At 43.1% G+C, this 19,118-nt stretch overlaps 1 protein-coding gene across 9 annotated transcripts in view; it reads left to right on the top strand.

Annotated features, from left to right (window-relative positions):
• The first annotated feature begins 5,094 nt into the window (after positions 1–5,094).
• Positions 5,095–19,118, top strand: part of RYR2 (ryanodine receptor 2) — a 361,257-nt gene continuing 347,233 nt past the window's right edge. For all 9 annotated transcript variants that reach the window (XM_067464901.1, XM_067464907.1, XM_067464890.1 and 6 more), the window contains exon 1: positions 5,095–5,419. In XM_067464901.1, the coding sequence (XP_067321002.1) occupies positions 5,372–5,419 (48 nt within the window). In that variant the 5' untranslated portion in view covers positions 5,095–5,371. The remainder of the gene's footprint in view (positions 5,420–19,118) is intronic.

The following is a 19,118-nucleotide window of genomic DNA, read 5'->3' as shown; positions in this document are numbered from 1 at the left end:
TCTTGGAATTCAAATAATAGCAGATGATATCTTCACAGTAGGTGAGGGATATGTTGATAGCGAAAATGAACAAAATCTTACTGAATGCAGAAAAGGCAAGATGATACACAAAAAGGTAGCTTAGAATGGGTACTAACAGCAAAGGTATTAAAAACAAATACCAGAAGGACTGAAACAATCCAAGCTGTGCCAACTCCTATTAGACATCACAGAGATGGAACACCTTATGGGAATCACCCATTTCTAGCCAAGTTCTCTTCTTGTTTGACTATAGTGGTATAAGCAAAGCAACTCACTAGGCTAGATGTTGAATAGGAATGTGATATATCAAAGATCTTGTCAATTTGGTAAATGGAATTACCAATCGGTGCTTGGCAGCTGTCTCTGTCTGGATGGGAGCAAACAAATTGAAATTGAATCCAGACAAGACAGAGGTATTCCTGGTCAGTCACAAGGCTATACAGGGTATAGGGTTACAGCCTGTGTTGGACGGGGTTACACTCCCCCTGAAGACTCAGATTCACAGCCAGGGAGTTCTCCTTGACTCATCACTGAGCCTGGAACCTCAGGTCTTGGCAGTGGTCAGGGGAGCATTCGCACAATTAAAACATGTGCACCAGGTGCACCCATATCTTAGAAAGTCAGATTTGGCCATGGTAGTCCACGCTCTGGTTACATCCTGAATAGACTGTTGCAAAGTGCTCTACATAGGGGTGCCTTCAAAAACTGTTTGGAAGCTTCAAATAGTCCAACAGACAGCAGCCAGGTTGTTCACCGGAGCGGCGTACACAGAGCATACAACCCCCTGTTGCATCAGCTCCACTGGCTGCTACCGAGCACAATTCAAAGTGCTGGATTTAGCCTATAAAGCCCTAATGTATCTGAATGTATCACCTTCTATGATCCATCTCAGAATTTAAGATCATCTGGGGAGGCCCTACTATCGGTCCTGCCACCTGCACAGGCATGTCTGGTGGGAACAAGAGACAGGGCCTTCTCAGTGGTGGCCCGTTGGCTGTGGAACTCCCTCCCCAGTAATAGTAGAGCAGCCTCCTCCTTCCTGGCCTTCAGAAGGAAAGTGAAAACCTGGCTCTGGGGTCAAGCTTTTGAATATTAACTACAGTGCACAAATAACTATAAAATATGTGCAATGATTTTTGGAATGGCCCTGGATTACAATTGTGGATGATGTGATTTTAATAGTGACTATAATGTTTTTATGATTGAATGTGCATTTTAATTCTAATTTTAAAATTTAAAATTTTAATGTAAATGTATTTAATTGTTTGTTCTCTAAAAGAATCAAATAGTTGCCATTTGTAAAGCAGGATATAAATAGAGCAAATAAATAAATTATTACCAATGTCTTGTAATATTATCTGCTAAGGAAAAAAATATACAGCAAATCAATCGAATGTATCTGAAAAATAGCCAAATGCAATTCTTTTCTGACAGGAGTGGTAAGGGAGTCCATGGGTTGCATGCATTCCCCCACCTGTTTTTATATTTCCCAAAATAAAAATATTTTTTTCGGGTAAATTAAAATGCTCTTGAGCAGCCTCTACACCACCAGGCGGTTTGGATTTCCACTTTGAACACTTCTCACTCACTCACATAAGCACACATTTACCACCCCCTACCCTGCCAATTTTTTTTTTAAAAAAACTGCAACATTGAATACTGGAAATAGACTCAGTATTTTCCAGGACAGGTTTTTGTTGGGTTTTTTTTTTACTGAAAATCTAGAAATGTAGCCTGGTGCAGGAATGCAGGGGCAGAAACTGGTTCTTGTCATCGTTGTCTATTTTTATTTTATCAAATCACAAAATTTCTTATGCAAGCAGAGTGCTTTCAGGGATTCAAGGGAATTATGCATAGACAAAATGTTAGCAGCACTTTTATTTTTCTATTGATAAGTGATTCCATTAATATACCTTACAGCCAGACACTGGGAGTACTATCAGACCACAAACCTCTTGAGACAAAAACAACATCTCTTCTGAGTACCCCAAAGAGATTACAGTGTAATCTAATGTACAGACTAATGTATCTACAGTGACATGAAGTAGAGATTAATTACTACTCTGGTCAATTACTAGCATTAGCAGATAGCCTTAGTAGTGTGTATACATACACCTAGCAGCAGCAGACCGAGAAAAGGGGACCTAGATAGTGAATTCATCCAGGTTCATTACCTCGTAATCCAATCCCCATGAGTATATGGAGACCGCTACAAAAGACATACAGCCTTGGGCATAGGTTTTGAAACAATGTCCTGAAGTGAGACTCATGTGCCATCCCCAAGAAGTCTTATATCAAATATGAGCTCAATGTGCAGGACTAGATTTTGATATCTTAGAGCAATCTTTCCAGCAGTCTTACCTGAAGGAAGTCATTCACAAAATATGTGCACGGGCACTGTTTCAGGAGGAGAAAGGATGCATTGGACCTCAATGAACCTACAACTTCACTCTGATAGAAAGCTGGGAAAATAAACAAGAGTATTTTGCTAGAATTTACCTAGCAGAAAATAGGAAATGATATGTTTGCTTGCAAGGAGATGAAGTATTTGCTTATAGATTACTGTTACTCCAGTGTTAAGGAGGTTAATACCATCTCTGATAGTAGATATAAAGCGGTCACGACAGCTTATTTTGCAAGATATTTTCAGACAATGGACACTGGCAGGTATGAAGGCTTTTCCTCTTGTTATCACATAATAAAAGATATTTTACTTTTGGGACTACCTTGCAATTAGTTATTTTCTCCAATTTAGCAACATTGCTTTTAGATAGGTTCGTAGTTAGAAATACCGATTTCTCATTGTTAACTTTAAAGCCTGACGCAATACCAAATTCATTGATAATTTCAAATAAGGCATGCATGCTTCTTAAAGGTTCCCTTAAGAAACAGACCAAATCATCTGCATACGCCTTCCCTTTAAATTCATACCCTTTTACTTTAACTTGTTTTATTTCACTACTTCTCTAATTCTACTGTTCAAAGTTTCTAGTATCCAAATGAACAGTCGGGGAGACAAGGGACAACCTTGTCTTGTCCCTTTTTGAATTTCTATATAATTTAACATTTGATCATTTATTTTTAATTTGGCTCTTTGTCTTGAGTAGATAGCTCCTATTGCCTTTCTGAATGTTGACCTATTCCGAAATGGTCTAATACTTTAAACATATAGCCCCACCGCACATTGTCAAATGCTTTCTCTGCATCTAAGAACAGTAACGAGATCTCTCCATTTGGGTCTTGTTCAGCGTACTCTAATATATCTATCACCGTTCTCATGTTCCGGCTCATATGCCTACCTGGGAGGAAGCCTACTTGATCCCCATCAGACGCAGCCCTAGGTAATTTTCAACAGTAAGCAAACAGTATTTTGGCACACCCCACCCCCCAACCAATCATATATATTTTCTGTTTGTTGTGGGAGTTCTGTGTGTCATATTTGGTTCAATTCCATCATTGGTGGAGTCCAGAATGCTCTTTGATTGTAGGTGAACTATACATCCTAGTAACTACAACTCGCATATGTCAAGGTCTATTTTCCCCCAAGAGCACCTCAAGAGTGCCCCTGGGCAAAATCAACTATACTGCAAATGCTTGCTTTGCATAATGGGTTGAGTTGCCCCTGATCCCCATGTACTCTTTTGGTTAAGTTTTTTTCAACCTGTTCGCAAAAATTTCTGCAAATAACTTATTATCATTATTGACCAATGAAATTGGTCGATAATTCTTCACTTGCTCAATATCTCTGTCTTGTTTAGGTAAAAGAACTATTGTAGGGGGAACTAGTCAAGGGAAGGGAAATTGGGGCTCACTCTGCGTCTAAACCGCACCACCGGGTCTCTTGTTTGGATGTAGTTGGAAAGGATGTTCAAAGAGCAGGCTGGTGTCTCCCTGGCTTCCCAATCTGAGGTGGTCAGCCTTAGAAGCCAGGGAGGATGGGCGGGGTGGAGTGGGGGGCTTCAGTCCAGGCAAACTCCTGGTCAAGGGAAGGAGGGAAGGGAAATTGGGGCTCACTCCGCATCTAAACCGCATCACCGGGTCTCTTGTTTGGGTATAGTAGGAAAGGGAAGTTCAAAGAGAGGGGATAGTGTCCCCAAGAGCATCCCTGGCTTCCCACTCGGAGGTGGTCAGCCTTAGAAGCCAGGGAAGGTGGGGTGGGGTGGAGTGAGGGGTTTCAGACCAGGCAAACTCCTGGTCAAGGGAAGGAGGGAAAGGAAATTGAGGCTCACTCCATGTCTAAACTGCATCACCGGTTCTTTTGTTTGGCTATAGTAGGAAAGGGAAGTTGAAAGAATGGGGTTGGTGCCCCCAAGAGCATCCCTGGCTTCCCAATCTGAGGTGGTCATCCTTAGAAGCCAGAGAAGGCGGGGTGGGGTGGAGTGGGTGGCTTCAGACCAGGCAAACTCCCAGGACTCAGGACTCTCTCCTTTTTGGAGCACTTGATTCAATGTAGAAAGGAAGGATATTCATGTTTTTGCTGCAGGATTAGAAAATTGTAGTGCGTATTTCTTAAGAAGATATCATACTATGACCCAGGTGTGGTCTGACCAAGGCAGCATGGAACTGGATGACAGGAACCGACATATCATAACAGCCATATTATGCTGTTCAGTGCAGAGGTTTAAAGACTGAAGTTATCTCCAACTAAAACCCAAACACCCCAGGACCCGGCACTTCTGACTTGCAGGGCAAGCGAGGCTCACAACAGGTCAAGCTTGGCTGTGGGGCTTTCTTTCATCCCACGGCCGTTGGCTGGAGGTGTTTGCGCCCACCTTCTCTGCTCAGAGAGCCCCCTCAGGTCCCACGCAGGCTGCCCACGCGCGCCGCCTGCCTGCGTGGTTCTCCCTAAGGTGGGTCCTTCTTCCTCCTCGGCTGCCTCCTCCTCCTCCTCCTCCTCGGCGCAGGGCGTGGGGAGGGAGAGTCCGCGGGAGCGCGCCCGCCCGCCCGCCTTCCCCAAATCTCCCGCGCGCACCAGCCGCGTCCAGGCAGGGGCGCTGCGCCTCGCGTTGTCCTCGTCCTCGGCTTGGCTTTGCGGGTGCAGCGCAGCTCACCTACCTGCAGAAGCGGGGCGGGCGGGTGGGTGGGTGCGCGCGTGGGGGGAGCTTCTCCTCTCTCCCCTGACCCCCTATTTTCCCTCCCCTTCTCCTTCCACGCTCGCTGCAGAGGGAAGGGCAAGCGCGGCCGGCTCACTTTCCCTTTGGCGGCTCCTCCTCCGCTTTGCCCCCCCCCTCGTCCCCGCCTTGCCTGAGGTGCCCCATTGCCTTCCTCCATCCAGAAAGAGGAGGAGGAGGAGGAGGAAGGAGACGAGGAAGAGCATCGCCCCCAACGAGGCGAGGATCCAGAGCGAGCCATGGCTGAGCTGGGCGAAGGCGAGGACGAGATCCAGTTCCTCCGGACTGTAAGCACCTTGAGGGGGTCTCAAGGGGGTGGGAAGGCTGGGGAAGAAGGAGGGGGCCTGGGGAGCAGCACGGCACGTTTGGGCTCCTCGAGGACCACCCGAGAGGCGTCGCGCGAGACGAGCTCTGCGTGATGGGCATCCCTGATGAGTGGGGAAGCTCCCTTCTCCTTTGGCTTCACCTTTCCTCCATCGAGAAGCCAGGGAGGGCGGGGTGGGGTGGAGTGGGGGGCTTCAGACCAGGCAAACTCCTCGCCACGTCTGTGGCGAGGAGTTTGCCTGGTCTGAAGCCCCCCACTCCACCCCACCCCGCCCTCCCTGGCTTCTAAGGCTGACCACCTCAGCTTGGGAAGCCAGGGATGCTCTTGGAGGCACCAGCCTCTCTCTTTGAACTTCCCTTTCCAACTATACCCAAACAAGAGACCCCGTGATGCGGTTTAGACGCGGAGTGAGCCCCGATTTCCCCTCCCTCCTTCCCTTGACTGGTCCCCCCCCCAACCCGCCTTCTGTGTACTGCAGATAGATTCCGCCAAGCAGCATTGCTCAGCCGAAAAAAAAAGCTGCAACAGTCTCTCTCTCTCCTTCTGGCAAAAGCAATTAAGCGTGTGGGGTTTTCTTTGGAGCGGGAGGAGAAGGAGGAGGAGGAGAGAGATTCCCTCCTGGACCAGGTTTGCCAGGCAATCCGGTGCATTCCGATTCCTGGAGTCCAGAGAGAGATAAGACTTCCACTTCAGGGCAATTGCAGGGAGGTCTTGAAGGCGCTGGAGATGGTTCCAACCCCTCAAGGAGGGCTTTCTTTCTTCAGTGCAGCCCTGTAGTTGCTGCTGTCTATCCAGACACATGGCTCATAAGGGCCCTTCCACACAGTCCTATATCCCACAATATCAAGGCAGGAAATCCCACAATATCTGCTGTGAACTGGGTTATCTGAAGACCAACAGGTCAGAGGTTCAAATCTAGGGAGAGTGTGGATGAGCTCCTTCTGTCAGCTCCAGCTCCTCATACGGGGACATGATAGAAGCCGCCTACAAACATCAAAAAACATCTGGGCATCCCCTGGGAAATATCCTTGCATACGGCCAGTTCTCTCACACCAGAAGCGACTTCCAGTTTCTCAAGTTGCTCCTGACACACACACAAACACACAAAATCCTCAAATAATGTGGGATTTTCTGCTTTGATATTCTGGGACATAGGCTGTGTGGAAGGGCCCTCAAAAGACCATATTTTAATTGTGTTGTCGAACACTTTCATGGTCGGAATGACTGCGTTGCTGTGAATTTTCCGGGCTGTCTGGCCATGTTCCAGAAGTATTCTCTCCTGAGGTTTCTCCCACATCTATGGCAGGCATTCTCAGAGGTTGTGAGGTCTGTTGGAAACTAGGAAAATTGGGTTTATATTCCACACAAGAAATAACAGGATCAGGTTTGTGAGATATGTATTGTCGAGGGCTTTCATGGCTGGAATCATTCGGTTGCTGGTTGCATTGCCATGTTCCAGAAGCATTTATTGTGTTTTCAAACGCTTTTATGGCCAGAATGACTGTGTTGCTGTGAGTTTTCCGGGCTGTCTGGCCATGTTCCAGAAGCATTCTCTCCTGACGTTTCACCTGCATCTATGGCGGGCATTCTCAGAGGTTGTGAGGTCTTTTGGAAACTAGGAAAATTGAGTTTATAGGGCCAGCTAATCACCTCCCAACAAAGGATTACCCTGGGCAATAAGAAGCCAGACCTTAAAATTACTGGGCCATTAAATGCTGATCAAGGTGGTCAACTGAAACATTCACACCTGCCCCAAACAGACAAGAGTTCTTTCTCCCACCCTGAGCATTATTCCACAGATATACAAATCCAATTTTCATAGTTTCCAACAGACCTCACAACCTCTGAGGATGCCTGCCATAGATGCAGGCGAAACGTCAGGAGGGAATGCTTCTGAAACATAGCGATATAGCCCGGAAAACTCACAACAACCCATTGTGAGGTATATTGGAAACTAGGTAAGGGAAGTTTATATATCTGTGGAAGGTCCAGGGTGGGAAAAAGAATTCTTGTCTGTCAGAAGCAAGTGTGAATGCTGAAATTAATCACCTTGATTAGCATGATGAAACCATGAAAATGAACAAAATCTGGTTACCAGTATTAAAAAAAACCCTCTAAAATCAGGACAGTAAATAAAGAACAACACTCTGAAAACAAGGGAGTTCCAGACACGAAACAATCGGGGCCAGCTAACATCCCCTAACAAAAGATTCCCCCAGGCATGAATCAGCCAGGCCTTGAAGCTGCAAGGCTATTCAGTGCTAATCAAGGTGATTAATTGCAACAGTCACACATGCTTCCAACAGACAAAGATTCTTTCTCCCATCTTGGACCTTCCAGAGATATATAAACTTCTCTTGCCTAGTTTCCAACAGACTTCACAACCTCTGAGGATGCCTGCCATAGATGTGGGCAAAGGAGAGAATGCTTCTGGAACATAGCCATACAGCCCGGAAAACTCACAGCAACCCACCTTTTTAGTATTAAGCTGTTCCCATGTTCTTGTTTTCACAAGGAGTGCAATCCTCAGAGAGTTTGAGACAGGACTGTGTTTGGTTTTAGATTTCGTTCCGCACAGATGTTTACAAATCTTGAAAAGTGTGATCTATAACATTTTAAAAAATGTAATGTGGACAGCGCTTTGCAGGGATTGCTTGTGAAATCAGTTGGAAAAAAGGAGCACTAGCCAGTTTGGATGGTGTTTTGCAGAATTTTCTCAGAATTTTGTAGTTGTTGGTGATGCTGGTTTGGATTGTGTTCTGGCATCTTACCTGCTCCGTAAAGGCTTGTTTGCGCCTACAAAGCATAACTTATTGATTAGGATGGAGCTGTTATGTAATTTGGATAGAACCACTACCAAATGAGAAACATTTCCCTTATTGAATCAGTTTGCTTCTGAGGCCCCTGCCACACAGCTGCATAAAATCCCACATTATCTGCTTTGAACTGGAATATATGGCAGTGTGGACTCAGATAACCCAGTTCAAAGCAGATATTGTGCTTTCTGCCTTGATATTCTGGGTTATATGGCTGTGTGGAAGGGCCCTGGATTATATGGTTGTATGGAAGGCCTCTGAGATGCTTGCTGAAATTACAGTAATAGTAAACATATCAAAAGGTTAATGTAGCTGAGGTTTTCTGGTCACCTACTGTTCTGGTTGCCCCAAATATTCTGGAAGGGTTATGCAATGGCAGTCGTACTGCAGGTTAAACATAAGTGAAAATCTTGAAGTGATGTTATCTGAACTCTTGATGGAAAAAAGTGGTAACAAGCATGCGAATGAATGTCTCTGGACATATAAAGTCATGTTTGAGCCACAGCACTCAACAGCAAAAGCACATTACGTAAAGCCACTCTTCTGGTGATGTATTTGGGGCTGGGAGTAAAGATCTGGAAATCCCAGCCGGGGATTATTTTTTTAAAACCCTCAGAATGTCTCATTGGTAGTATTAGCAACCTTGAAGGGGGCAAATTAGAAACAGTGGGGAGATTTTGATGTAGGATTCTCACAGGCCTGGGGAAAAGGCGAGCCCCCTCCCTCCAAGCAGCTTGATTTTCTTGGTTCTTTTCCTTTAATCTTGCCAGTCATTTCAGCATCGCATGGATTTTTTTCTGACCGTATCGCAACAGTATTTTGTGTACCATGGTGGTGAAGTAGAATTTTTGAAAATGGCACGTAGTGAGCACTGCAATGGCATAAACATATTTGTTTATGATGTAGGTGCTGTTGTATAATAGCACTGTTATTTCAAAACAAAACAAAACAGGTACTATCCACTTCACACGTCCTTTTGGTAATCTCCAGGGTAGTTGCAGTAAATGATTCTGGTTTGAAATCCAACCTCATAGGGGGATTTTGGCTGTGGCTTTAATGATTCAGCTCTTTATTTCGTTTTATCCTTATTTTCCTTTGCTATCCCAAATAGCAAAAATGAAAGATTTTTAAATATACTGTTTATTATATTGTTACTAATAAATCATCTCACTATTGGTTTGTGGTTATGATCTGTAAAATAGACATCATGGTTACTGTCTAAGCACCCTTCCACCCAGCCATATAACCCAGAATATTTAGACAGAGAATCCCACAATATTTGCTTTGAACTGGGTTATCTAAGTCCACACTGCCACATGTTCCAGTTCAAAGCAGAAAATGTGGGGTTTTATTCAGCTGTGTGGAAGGGGCCTAAGAGTCAACTAGAAACACCCCATTTCCATAATGCAAGTCTGCAAAGGGACAAGCAAGAGATTCATTTAAAGTGGAATTACATTACCTAGCATTGTGTTTTTTTCCTTCTTTTTAAAGAGAACTGTGCAATATCAATCTGTGTGTGAAACCTAGTAGTGAAGTGTCAGTCCAACAATATAATGTAATGGAATTGGTGGATCCCCACAGTGGCGCAATGGGTTAAACCCTTGTGCCGGCAGGATGGCTGACCGAAAGATCAGTGGTTCAAATTCAGGGAGTGGCATGAGCTCCCATCTGTCAGCTCCAGCTTCTCATGCATGAACATGAGAGAAGCCTCCCATAGGATGGTAAAATATCCAGGTGTCCCCTGGGCAACGTCCTTGCAGACGACCAGTTCTCTCACACCAGAAGCAACTTGCAGTTTCTCAAGTCACTCCTGACACACACACACAAATGGAATTGTTACTGTATTTTAAGAATGGTATGTCTTTTCCAATTCCATGAATAAACACCAGCAGTTCCATTGTCTCGACATCAACATTCACATGGCTGATATATCTTCCTTTATTGCTGAGTAAGAATTGAAAGCATAAGCAATGAGCTTGGCTATATGTAAGTTGTATTTCCACTGGTGTCTACAGAGTGTACCTCACATCATACCCTAATGTTATGAATGTACTGCAAGAAATAAAAACTGTAAATCCAGTTGTGTACAATCTTTTTCATGTCACTGTGGATGGAACTTCCCTTTTACCTAAACTCTGAGGCCCTTCCACTCAGCTGAATAAAATCTCACATTTTCTGCTTTGACCTGGAATGTATGGCAGTGTGGACACAGATGACCCAGTTCAAAACAGATATTGTGGGATTTTCTGCCTTGATATTCTAGGTTATAAGGTTGTGTGGAAGGGCCCTGAGTTTTTAATTCTGCTTGCCTACCCCTCTCTGTTTTGTTTTTACATTGCCTCAATCTTTTCCAGTTATATAAATAATATATAAGAACCACTTAGGTATTTGGTTTGTTGCACATTGTCATAGTTTCATCATCACTTTGGTTTTTGGATCATTGCTTACATTTCTGGGTTTTAAAATTTATTTATCCTTTTAAAAGACAATAGATACCACAAGATCAGACTCCAGTTGTATCTACACAATGTGTTAAACTATGGCTCAGTGCTATGGCATAATGAGGTGATCGTCATATCAGTGACACGAATTTCCAGAAATCATCACCATTCTTTCATTATATCCCACCTGCTCCAAAGCTGTGATGATCATCAGATCAGTAATGTGGATTTCTCAGACATTGTCACCATTTCTTTATATGCCACCCTTTTCCCCAACTCTGGGAAGTTAAAATTAAAACAGATGCAGATAAAAGTTCACAGAGCCCGGGATCATCCATTAAGGGCCTTTCCACACAGCCCTATATCCCAGAATATCAAGGCAGAAAATCTTACATTATCTGAGTGTGGATTCAGATAACCCAGATCAAAACAGATATTATGGGATTTTCTGCCTTGATATAGGGCTGTGTGGAAGAGCCCTGAGAGAACTTTCCCCATCTTTCTATCAGGTGTGTCTATGAGGGTGGACAAATAGAAAGGAAGTCCTTCCCTAAACATTTCATGGGCAGGCTCAGGCCACTTCCACATGGCTGTATAAAATCCACACTGAACTGTATTATATGGCAGTGTGGACTCAAATAACCCAGTTCAAGGCCGATATTGTGGATTCTCTGCCTTGATATTCTGGATTATATGGCTGTGTGAAAGGGCCCTCATATGCTAAAATGAGTTCTTCAGATAACCTAGAGCACTTCCAGGTTTTCTGTTTATCCCAGATTATCTGGCAGTGCAAACTCATATAATTCAGTTTAAAGCAGAAAACCTGGGATCAGATCCTGGTATTTGCAATCATGGCCTGTGCAACCATGAACCGCCTATGAACAAAACTCTTGGAAAAGATGGGGTATAGAGTTTCCAGTTATTACTGTTAGATCCCTTGCCAACAGACAGCCCCTAACCTCAACCATTCACAAAATTGCAATCCTGCAACATAACACCTATTGAAAAATTACCTATTTGCAAAGTAATTTTTAGATTTGTTTCAGGCTCAAAATGATAAGTGAAAACTTGATAATTTGATAACTCATTAAATCATTTGCAGCTGTTTGTGTAATTGGAGCGTGTGTCATTCTGATATATACTGCTTTGAAATTGGGTCCATTGTTTTGAAACACCCTTTATAATTAACATGTTGTAAAATAATGAACAATACATCTTCACCTTTGATATGAGCTGTTAGTATTCTAGATGTCAAAAGTTGCCTACAGACCACATTGCAAGCAAAGCCATGCTCACTGTACTTATTCTCTGAATGTAACTTTCTGCACAATGTTACACAAATCTTTAGAAAGACCCTCAAGCTGCCAATCCAGTGTGCCCTTTATTGTGACACAGCCAAAGGGATGATCTCTATGGCTTATCTGATGACCCCCTAGTGAAACAGTCCTGCAGAAAGCAAAATGTACATACACCCTGAGGTGCATTTTATTACTTTCGTTCTGTCTATGTGAGAGTAAATCCAATTATTTCTTTACAGTTTGATCAGGTTTAACTACCTGAATGTTACTCAAAGATTTGAGGTATGTCCATCACTTAATTGATTTTAAAGCAGGTTCAATTTTTTGTCCCATACACTGAATGGGATGTTTTATTTTGTCATGGAACAGGAAAATAAATATGTTTGCCATATTGGGGGTGACTTCATTCAGTCATAAGGCATTTTGGGGCCCTATCTATACTACCATATAATGCAGTTTGAAATTGGACTCATGTAATGCAGTTTAGCTGCATTGAACTGCATTATATGAGCCTACAGTGAACTGTGGGTGGATCCAGACAGGCCTTTATCACAGGAGAATCTGCATTTTAAAAACACAGATCTTCCTGGGGGCCTGTTCACCCCCCCCCCCAGAAAATGCGCACTTTCTGGGGTGGGTGTCTAGATGCTCTTGAAGGACTGGCCCATGAGAACATCTGGAGGCCCTCCCCCCTCCCCTGAAGCCCCCAGACCCCTTTGAAAAGTAAAATAAACTTACCCAGCCTCCAGTACACTCTTGGAGCAGCTCTCCCAGCACATAAAAATGACGCGCCATCCTCCTGCCCCTGCTCTCCTCATGTATCATTTCTATGCACCGGGAGAGCTGCTCCAAGAGTGTACTGGAGGCCAGGTAAGTTTTCTTTATTTTTCAAAGGGGTTTGAGGGGTTTGGGGGAGAGGTGTGGGTATTCCCACAGTTTTCCAGACTAATTTAGTCCAGAAAACTGTGGAAATGAGTGGGTCTATCTTATTAATTCACTACAAACCAGTTTTTCTTGGTTTGTAGCAAATTAATTTGGGACTGTCCAGAGCATTGTCTGGACAGCCCCTTCTTTATTGTGGGAGTTACCGCAATAAAGGTACTGTCTGGACGGGCCCCGTGTTATATGAGTTAATACTGACCAAACGGCATTACATGGCAGTATAGATGTTGTCTGAAATGGTGGTTTGTAGGTTTGTGTAAAAGAGCCAAGTTTCAAACAACCTAGTTGCATGTATTCTAGAGGTCCTCAAAATGATTGCTGAGAAGTAGATACTGTTATTCAGCAAATCTATGTATGCTTTACTTAATATAGAATAACAAATACCTATTGTCAAATGACAAAGACACGTAACACTGAGTAAGTAGCTGAAAGGCATAGAATTTGAAGGCAGTATTTGTGTGTAATTTGGTCTACTGTGTATTAAGATTTGGCTATTAGAAGACACCATGCTCCTATATGGAAAAGGAAGGTTCTCCACTATCTACAGTCATGTAGACATCACAGCTGAGTCATGCATTCTTTACCAGTAAGGGTAAAATATTCTTAAATGTTTGTCCATACTACTCTATTTTGATTTAAATGTTTTTTTCAATGAGCCTGACCTTGTTTGTATATAGTTTTTTCCTGTTGTTTACCATAATAATTTGTAGCAAATGGGGTTCAGATGGCAGAAATAGAATGTTTTCTGTCCCATGACAAAAGTTCTTTTCCATGCTATAGCTTTAGGTCAAGGGTCAGATGGGGATGGAATTTTAACTGACAGTTGTTCACAGCCTAGTTGTAAGATAACATGGATCCAGTGGGATGCTTTCAGCTTTAGGAGGCTATTTTAGGAAGTGGGGACAGTACAAGCTATCCATCAACAATATCTTAATCTTGTGACAGAGCTCATCATGCTGAGCCAGAAGACAATAACGATGACGATGATGGGTGTCAAAAGTAACAGCAGTTCTGTTTAGTAAGATGTGAACCGAAATATAAAATATGAACTGGACACCATAACCCAGTTTTTAATCTAAATTCCAGCCTTGAAGGTGTTATCTTAAATGTCTGACACGCTTTCATGAGAAATGGAGGAAAATACCAAAAAAGTATTTTAGTCAGTCATTGACTGTGTGAGCTCCAGGCAGTATTTTGTGTCATGATGTCACTATATTTTGTGGCTTGACAGATCTTAGTGAGGAAAGAAATTGCATACACTCCTTTATCATGCCCAGCACTAGGCACATTGCCATGTTACAGTGATGTTACCACAAATGGAGTTATGGGTGATGGCTAGATGTATGTTTGGTGTGACAAACTGGTGTGCCTGCATTTCTAATCTCAAGGCAGGGCAAATTGCAGGACCACCGTTTTACACAGAAGTAGTTCTATTCTCACTTGCTTGTTGGGTAATTTGTATGTCCTGGAGATATAACATTCAGGCATATGGAGCAAATCAGGACGCATCTTTCAAGGAGAATATTTGGCTTTCCTGAATAGCAATAGGGCAATCTTCACTATTCAAGGGAAGACAAGATAGTGCATCTACACTGCAGAATTTATTCAAGTTGACACCACTTTATCTGTTGTATCTGAATGTTAGGGAATCATAGGAACTGAAGCTCTACAAGGTCTCTAGCCTTCTCTTCTAAAGAGTGTAGTTCCCTCACCATACGGTACCTTCCATGATTCTAAATGCTGTAGAATCATGACAGCTAAAGTGATGTTAAATTGTAATAATTGTACAGTGTAGGTGTAACAATTCTAGAGAATAGATTTTACAACCAGAAGTATTTCTAAGTGTTAGTAGTGAGCTGAGAGCTCCTAGAGAGGAAAACTGAAATTGAACAGTCAGTAAGTAGTCTTGCATGGCACATTATGCAATCACCAGGTCTCTCCACAATTTACTAAAATACATAGGAGTTAAAAAATTGTCCTTCAGATGCATTTCTAGAAAGGAAATAGGAAGTGGGAATTCATTCTACTTAGTTTCTTGCCACCATTTGTTATATGAGATATAAAGTACATTGTGTTTGAAGGCAATAGTTTAATGGTCTCAAAAAAACACAGTCCAACAAAAATATCTTAGTGTCTTAGTGTTTAGGTCTGTTCCTGGGGTTATTTGGGTGCTGATTCAGAAAATTGCATTGGGTAGAACTCACCTAGCTTCTTAGATATGGTTATCATAATTTTCTGTGAGCAAGCAGATGAAGACTGGTATATGGCATACATTCTGTATCTCAAAAACCATTGCCATTTTTGGAATCAGCAGGTCAAATATACCCCAAAGCAGGAGTAACATTTGAGGCACCAAAATGTGTGTTGGCCAGTATAATTACTATTTCTTTAAGGCATTATCATCTCCATGTTTTAAAGGGAAAATGAGCAAACAAAGCTACGTTGTGTGATAACCTTTCCATCCAAGCTTACATTGTAAATTTATGACATGACATGGAAGAAGAAATGGGAAGGTCAAATAAAAAGACAATTTGCAGTAGTTTTTGCAGTGACCAGTTGTGTGAAGACAGTGTATGTAGCTTGCTAAAATGACTGTGGAGATGTGACAGCTGGAAGGCCTAAGGCAACTGGTATCAGCAGGGGTCATGGGATATTGGTGCTTCTTTTCCCCCCTACTTCCTACAGTAGCTGCCAGCAGAATGAGTTTTTTCCAGTTAGTATTCCAAATATCTATTCAAATTTATTAACAGTAACCATTGCATTGAGCAGGAATAATGGTTTGACAATATTGAATTATTCACCAAATGATGAACAGATCTTACAGTTAAAATTCATGGGTGCTGCAAAGCTGGAAATGTGGCATAATGAAATGGAGTCAAATGTTTTTTAAGGACTAAATATATATTTGCTTCACAGTACAGCTTATCAGTTGTATTTGAATTATATGTCATATCTTTTAAAATATGCATGGTTTCATTGTGACACATATCTATGGGTGTGAATAAAGTTGTAAGTCGTGATTACACATGTCTTTACACTAATGCACAGAGCATGGGAAATAAACAAGACGAACTCCAACTTCTAGCACTACACCACAAATATGATATCATAGCCATCACTGAAACCTGGTGGGATGACTCCTATCGCTGGAATGTAGATATCGAGGGGTATAACCTCTTTCACAGAAACCGAACAAAGGGGAGAGGAGGCGGAGTAGCCTTATATGTCAAAAACTCTTATGCTGCAGAAGAGATTCAAGACAGCAATCTGGGAAACCAGCTTGAAATCATCTGGATAAGAATCAAGGGAACTGGGACTCAAAAAGATGTCGTTGTAGGCGTCTACTACAGACCCCCAAGCCAGGAGGAAGATCTTGATGAAGTCTTCTGCCAACAGTTGACCAAACAGGCACAGAAAAGAGATGTAGTAGTCATGGGTGATTTCAACTATCCCGATATTTGCTGGAAAACAAACTCGGCCAAGAGTACAAGGTCCAACAAATTCCTCGCTTGCCTTGCAGACAATTTCATGGTCCAGAAGGTAGAAGAGGCAACAAGGGGATTGGCTACTCTTGATCTCATCCTAACAAATGCAGAGGACCTGATCGATGCGGTCGAAGTGGTAGGATCCTTAGGGGCAAGTGACCATGTGCTCCTGCAATTTGAGGTACAAAGGAAGGCTGAAACTAAGACAAGTCAAACCCGCATTTTGGACTTTAGGAGAGCTGATTTCCAAAAATTGAAGGAAACGCTGAGCAGCATTCCGTGGACACAGATACTAAAAGACAAGGGAGCTACGGATGGATGGGAATTTCTCAAGAGTGAAATACTCAAGGCGCAATTGCAAACTGTGCCAACAAAGAGAAAAAATAGGACAAGTGCAAAGAAGCCAGAATGGATGTCCAAAGAACTTCTAACTGTGCTAAGACACAAAAGAGACATGCACAAGAAGTGGAAAAAGGGAGAAATCACCAAAGAAGAATTCGAAACAAATAGCCAACACCTGTAGGGAAAAGGTCCGCAAAGCTAAAGCAAAAAACGAGCTCAGACTTGCCAGGGACATTAAAAACAATAAAAAGGGCTTCTATTCTTATGTCAGTAGAAAAAGGAAAAACAAGGAGGCGATAGGACCTCTTCGAGGAGAAGATGGGGCAGTGCTGACAGGGGACAGGGAAAAGGCAGAACTACTTAATGCCTTCTTTGCCTCGGTCTTCTCACAAAAAGAGAGTCTTCAACCTCAGCAAGATGGAGTGGATGAGGGATTGGAGGACATCCAACCCCAAATTGGGAAAGAAGTCGTCCAGGAATACCTGGCCGCTCTTAATGAGTTCAAGTCCCCAGGGCCAGATCAACTACACCCAAGAGTACTGAAGGAACTAGCGGAAGTCATTTCGGAACCATTGGCAACCATCTTTGAGAGTTCTTGGAGAACGGGAGAAGTTCCAGCAGATTGGAGGAGGGCCAATGTGGTCCCAATCTTCAAGAAGGGAAAAAAGGACGACCCAAACAACTACCGTCCGGTCAGCCTCACGTCGATACCGGGCAAGATTCTGGAAAAGATTGTTAAGGAAGCGGTCTGCAAACACTTAGAAACAAATGCAGTCATCGCTAATAGTCAACATGGATTTATCAAAAACAAGTCATGCCAGACTAATCTGATCTCTTTCTTCGATAGAGCTACAAGCTGGGTAGATGCGGGGAATGCCGTGGATGTAGCGTACCTGGATTTCAGTAAGGCCTTCGACAAGGTCCCCCATGACCTTCTGGCAAGGAAACTAGTCCAATGTGGGCTAGGCAAAACTACGGTGAGGTGGATCTGTAATTGGTTAAGTGGACGAACACAGAGAGTGCTCACTAATGCTTCCTCTTCATCTTGGAAAGAAGTGACGAGCGGAGTGCCGCAGGGTTCCGTCCTGGGCCCGGTCCTGTTCAACATCTTTATTAACGACTTAGATGAAGGGCTAGAAGGCATGATCATCAAGTTTGCAGACGACCCCAAATTGGGAGGGATAGCCAATAGTCCAGAGGACAGGAGCAGAATTCAAAACGATCTTGACAGATTAGAGAGATGGGCCAAAACTAACAAAATGAAGTTCAACAGTGACAAATGCAAGATACTCCACTTTGGCAGAAAAAATGAAATGCAAAGATACAGAATGGGGGACGCCTGGCTCGAGAGCAGTACGTGTGAAAAAGATCTTGGAGTCCTCGTGGACAACAAGTTAAACATGAGCCAACAATGTGATGTGGCGGCAAAAAAAGCCAATGGGATTTTGGCCTGCATCAATAGGAGCATAGTGTCTAGATCTAAGGAAGTAATGCTACCCCTCTATTCTGCTTTGGTTAGACCACATCTGGAATACTGTGTCCAATTCTGGGCACCACAATTCAAGAGAGATATTGACAAGCTGGAATGTGTCCAGAGGAGGGCGACTAAAATGATCAAGGGTCTGGAGAACAATCCCTATGAGGAGCGGCTTAGGGAACTGGGCATGTTTAGCCTGAAGAAGAGAAGGCTGAGAGGAGATATGATAGCCATGTATAAATATGTGAGAGGAAGCCACAGGGAGGAGGGAGCAAGCTTGTTTTCTGCTTCCTTGGAGACTAGGACGCGGAACAATGGCTTCAAACTACAAGAGAGGAGATTCCATCTGAACATTAGGAAGAACTTCCTGACTGTGAGAGCCGTTCAGCAGTGGAACTCTCTGCCCCGGAGTGTGGTGGAGGCTCCTTCTTTGGAAGCTTTTAAGCAGAGGCTGGATGGCCATTTGTCAGGGGTGATTTGAATGCAATATTCCTGCTTCTTGGCAGGGGGTTGGACTGGATGGCCCATGAGGTCTCTTCCAACTCTTTGATTCTATGATTCTATGATTATGATGTTTAAATACAATTCAGCATAATTATTCACTGAAGAGTAAAAGTGCCGAGCCATGTGGCATTTTATGTGACTCAATATATTTAAACAGGAAGTTTTGTTTGTATTTTTTCTGTCTAGTTTCATTTTGCTATGTAACACTGAGACTTTTTAAAAGATTTTTTTGTCATGCGTAGGCACTTTGTGACTTTTTCCCTTGATGAGTAGTGCATCTATATATCTGCAGCCAGTAATATAGTTTGTTTTGCGCTGCCACCACCAGAACCTTGCTTTTACCCTCATGGCTCTTG

This window comes from Anolis sagrei, chromosome 1 (genome assembly GCF_037176765.1).
Source record: "Anolis sagrei isolate rAnoSag1 chromosome 1, rAnoSag1.mat, whole genome shotgun sequence".
NCBI classification, from domain to species: domain Eukaryota; kingdom Metazoa; phylum Chordata; class Lepidosauria; order Squamata; family Dactyloidae; genus Anolis; species Anolis sagrei.
The sequence above is the reverse complement of the archived record's forward strand: the minus strand, read 5'-3'. Positions and strand labels throughout refer to the sequence as shown.